General features: G+C 36.5%; 1 protein-coding gene across 1 annotated transcript in view; it reads right to left on the bottom strand.

The window, feature by feature from the left end:
* Window positions 1-3973, bottom strand: part of LOC112149601 — a gene marked incomplete in the record, with an annotated part of 13505 nt that overhangs the window by 3121 nt on the left and 6411 nt on the right. The window contains 4 exon segments of the mRNA XM_024277406.2: window positions 1-241; window positions 327-608; window positions 3086-3147; window positions 3662-3690. Coding sequence (XP_024133174.2) covers window positions 1-241; window positions 327-608; window positions 3086-3147; window positions 3662-3690 — 614 coding nt within the window.

Below are 3973 nucleotides of genomic sequence, written 5' to 3'. Positions count from 1 at the left end.
ACTTCCTTTTTGGAGCAGTTGAACTCCACAGTGACAGTGCTGCTGAACAGCTTCGTGGTGAGGTTGAACAAAGAGTCATTGCGACTTGTGACCATTCCCCCATCGTTGTTCACTCCCTGGGCAGAGACGATCTCAAACTTTTTACTCGGGAAGCCATCCTGAGACGTACAGGTCACCTGGCAACTTGTGACACCCTTCTTGTCCTTGCACTCCGTTGTGAATGATGGCTTTCTGTAGGGGACTACACAACAAAGAAATACTCAACTATGAAGGATCCCACAAAGACAAACAGACCTAACAAATGTTTCTGTTTGGTGATGGCCTACCTGTGACAGTGAGGTTATACTCAAGCTTCTCATGAACATCACCATGGTACATGATGATACACTCATAGACCCCACTATGAGTGAGCTCCAGATGATACATGTAAAATGTTAAATTTTCAAATTTTGTGTTGTTCCATTTATGTAACAGATCCCTGGTAGAGTGAAATCCATTGACAAACTCTTTGCCCCTTTGGACATAGACAAATTGTAATCCCCTGTTCTTGTCAACGGGGCATTGAAAAGTCACGTTCCCTCCGACCGGCTTTGAAAACTCTTGCATACCTGAGACACAAAAGTGGTTTTATTAGTCAAACAATGTTGAAATATTTATCATAGTGGTATTGAGTGGTACCAATAGACTTTAGGCTGAGAAAGACACATCTTTCAATAACTCTCTGCTTTTACATGAACCCTCATAAGTAATAGAAAACACAAAGTTCGTCTCTCAAAATTCAGAGTTCAAACCTGCACTTAGAGTTGACTGACTTAGAGTTTGCAAACCCAGAGTTATGACTTTCAGAACAGCAGAAAAAAGTTTGTTCAATCAACTCTGAGCAGTTGGACTCAGAGTCAGGTGCGAGTGTTGCAACCAAAAAAAGCCCTGAACAAAGAAGCAACGACATTACTATTCACTATGGCAACGGGAACAAACACCAATAGGGGACCAGGCAAGCGACCCGTGGCCTCAAAATCCTCTTCCGACGTAAATGACATTCCCTCCAGATTGATCCCGCCTCCTCGTCTATGGGATCCTCTATGAATGAACGTGCCATTTTGGTTTCAGGCAGACTCTAATGTGAATGTTCTCAAAACAAGGAACTCATATTTGAACATCCTTCACTTTAAGAAGGGGCACAGACCGCAGGGAACTCTGAGTTTCCTGAAGAAAATCTGCTCCAGACCAGGATAGGTTCACATTCTCAGTGTCCATAGTGATTAACTCTGAGTTCAGCAAATCCCATCTTGAGAAATGGGTTTGGTTTCACCCACTTTCACGCCTTTAAGTTATCTCCGTTTCTGAAACCAGAAACTTAGAGTTTTCCTTAACTTAGGGTTCACAAACTCAGAGTTCCAACAAAACAGGTTTAACAAATTCAGAGTTCAAACCTGAACTCACAGTTCATGGACTCAAAATTCGCTGAAAACAGCTGAAAAGAGTTGATTCAATCAAATTTGAGTCGTGACAGTAAAAAGCCCTGAGCAATGGATTAAAGTCCCTGGAAAATGGGCATTGCTGAAATGAAAATGGATTGGGAAACATTTGGTGTTTCAGGATCCAAATATTTGTATATTGACAGAAATAAAAAAAAAGGTAAAAATATGAAAAAACAAACTAAAACTAACCAGTATTAAACATTTGAAAGTGTTAACACCATAAGAAAAAAAAGATTGAAATGCCCTTTTTCAACTCAAAAACAAATTAAAGATCACAACAAAAGCAAAAAGCGAAACAATTAATTAAAAACAGCATTGCAATTTATAAAGCAAAGCAAAATTTCAGGCAAAAAAATTAAAGTTATTTCTAGAAATCCAAAAAAGAAACAAAATAAGAAAGGATTTTATGGGACACCACTGACTGGATGATGATGTCTGAGTTTTAAAGAGAGAGAAAGCAGAAAGAGTTTTATCAGAACTGGTATGAATAGTTCATTGATTAATCTCCAAACTTTTGCTGTGGCCAGAAGGTTTAAGAAATATCTTCAGCCGGAAGACTGCGCCATGCCAAAACTTTTCTGTTAATTAGCTGAACAAACATTATCATCCACCGTTCTCCCATAATATGTCTAGTTTTCCCAGTGTCTCATTTTGATTCATTTTTTTTTTCCATTTTACTTTGATTCCTGGAAATTATTTTTGTTTTCCAAAACTGTTCCTGTTTGTTTTGTTTTATTCATTCATCTTCTTGGCCACTTTGTCCCTTTTGGGGTCACGGGGGTGCCAGAGCCTAACCTGGGGACTGATGGGCGAAGGCAGGATATACCCTGGACAGGTAGCCAGTCTGTCGGAGACTTTTGGAATTTTGTTTTGATTTAAAAAATGTAATATTGTTTTTATTATTTGTTTTGTCCTTTTTATTGTTGTTGTGATCTTTAATTTTGACTTTGTTGACTGGTGATTTGCACTTTCATCGCAATAAATCAATAAACCAATAAACCAGTTTGTTTATATGGTCCCTTAACATGAGTACAGTCAAACAGGGGTTTTACATGAAAAACCTACAATAATACAACAATTAAAATGACAAATAAACAAACAAAAACATTGAAACACTGTAAAAAAACAAAATTTAACACAGAATTACTGAGTGTTATGCTGTTTTAAACACCAGACTATAAAGTTGGTTTTAAGTGTTTTTTTTTTTTTTTAAGCTGCTATTGATATTAAACACTTAATCGGGTTTTATCGTAGTGTAAGATTAAAAAAACAGATAAAACTACAGATGTTCCTTGCTAAGAACTCTAAAACCAACTTACAAATATTTAAATAATTAAGAAACAGAAATCAAGAAAATAAACTAAACCATCAATCAAGCCAAGATGTTCTAAATCTTCACACATCTTAGCAAAATTATCGCAGCCTGTTTAACCGCAGACATAAAGCAGCTGTGAGAAAACACTGTGTCAACATCTCATTCTTGTGCAATCAAGCATTGCTCTGCAAAGAGACAATCTCCAAACTAATCCACGAGTAGCTGATCGGACAAATAATTCATCAAAGGAGGCAATTTCTCTTTTCATTTGTGAAGCATAGCTACTCACCTTTGACTTCTGTGACAGGAAATATTGTCAAAAGCAGAGAACACCCCAGAATCCTCAGACATCTAAGAAGACAGAAGAATAAAAAATATAGTTATAGAATTGACTGCAATAGTGCAACACAAACAGTTTGCAAAAACTGGCACCAAGTATGACAATTTTTTTCCCCTTTTCTACCACAAGAAAACCTTTATAGTGACACCCAGAATGGAAAAATATAGGAATTAACGTATAAGATTTATGAATGTCACCAGATTTTAAGCTTTTCCATAAAAAAATAACAGTGTATCTGAGTGCATGAATTAATTTAGCTGTCTCTAAAACATTTGTTGTTGTTGTGAAATCCACTGGTTTGAATCTGCTGTGAACTCTGGCCTGACACTGACAGGACTTTTCCTGTTATTTCCCAATCTCTGTCTAAGAGAAAGTCTTACAGTAATGAAAGTTGAAAGACGGAAAGTAAAATGGAATTTTATAATGTGTTCACTGAAATATCAATGTTTTGGTTTCACTGTTAGATCACTTTTAGTGCCAGAAGAGGAAACAGAATTAGAATATAGTATCATAAAAAGTACTTACAGAGTGCTTTGCATATTGTAGCTCGATGCCTGTTGAACAAACAGAAGAGTTACCAACTCTGAGAGGAGGGGTATCGTCTGTACTAACTGTGCCGTCAGAGGACAACACCAAAAGCGAGACACAAGTGATTTATATTATAAAGACAATTCCGTAATAAAGACCCACTCTGATGGAAATTGGGTTTTAGCATGTTGTTTTTCTAAAGATTGAGGACATATTTAAAGAAAACTAATATCAAAATTACATTTCTGAGTATCTCTTTATTCCAAATGTTGTGAATCAGGAGCAAAAAGTAGCCATTTATAAAAGTTC

This window comes from Oryzias melastigma, linkage group LG13 (genome assembly GCF_002922805.2).
Source record: "Oryzias melastigma strain HK-1 linkage group LG13, ASM292280v2, whole genome shotgun sequence".
Classification (NCBI taxonomy): domain Eukaryota; kingdom Metazoa; phylum Chordata; class Actinopteri; order Beloniformes; family Adrianichthyidae; genus Oryzias; species Oryzias melastigma.
This window is presented reverse-complemented; position numbering and strand designations above follow the sequence as displayed.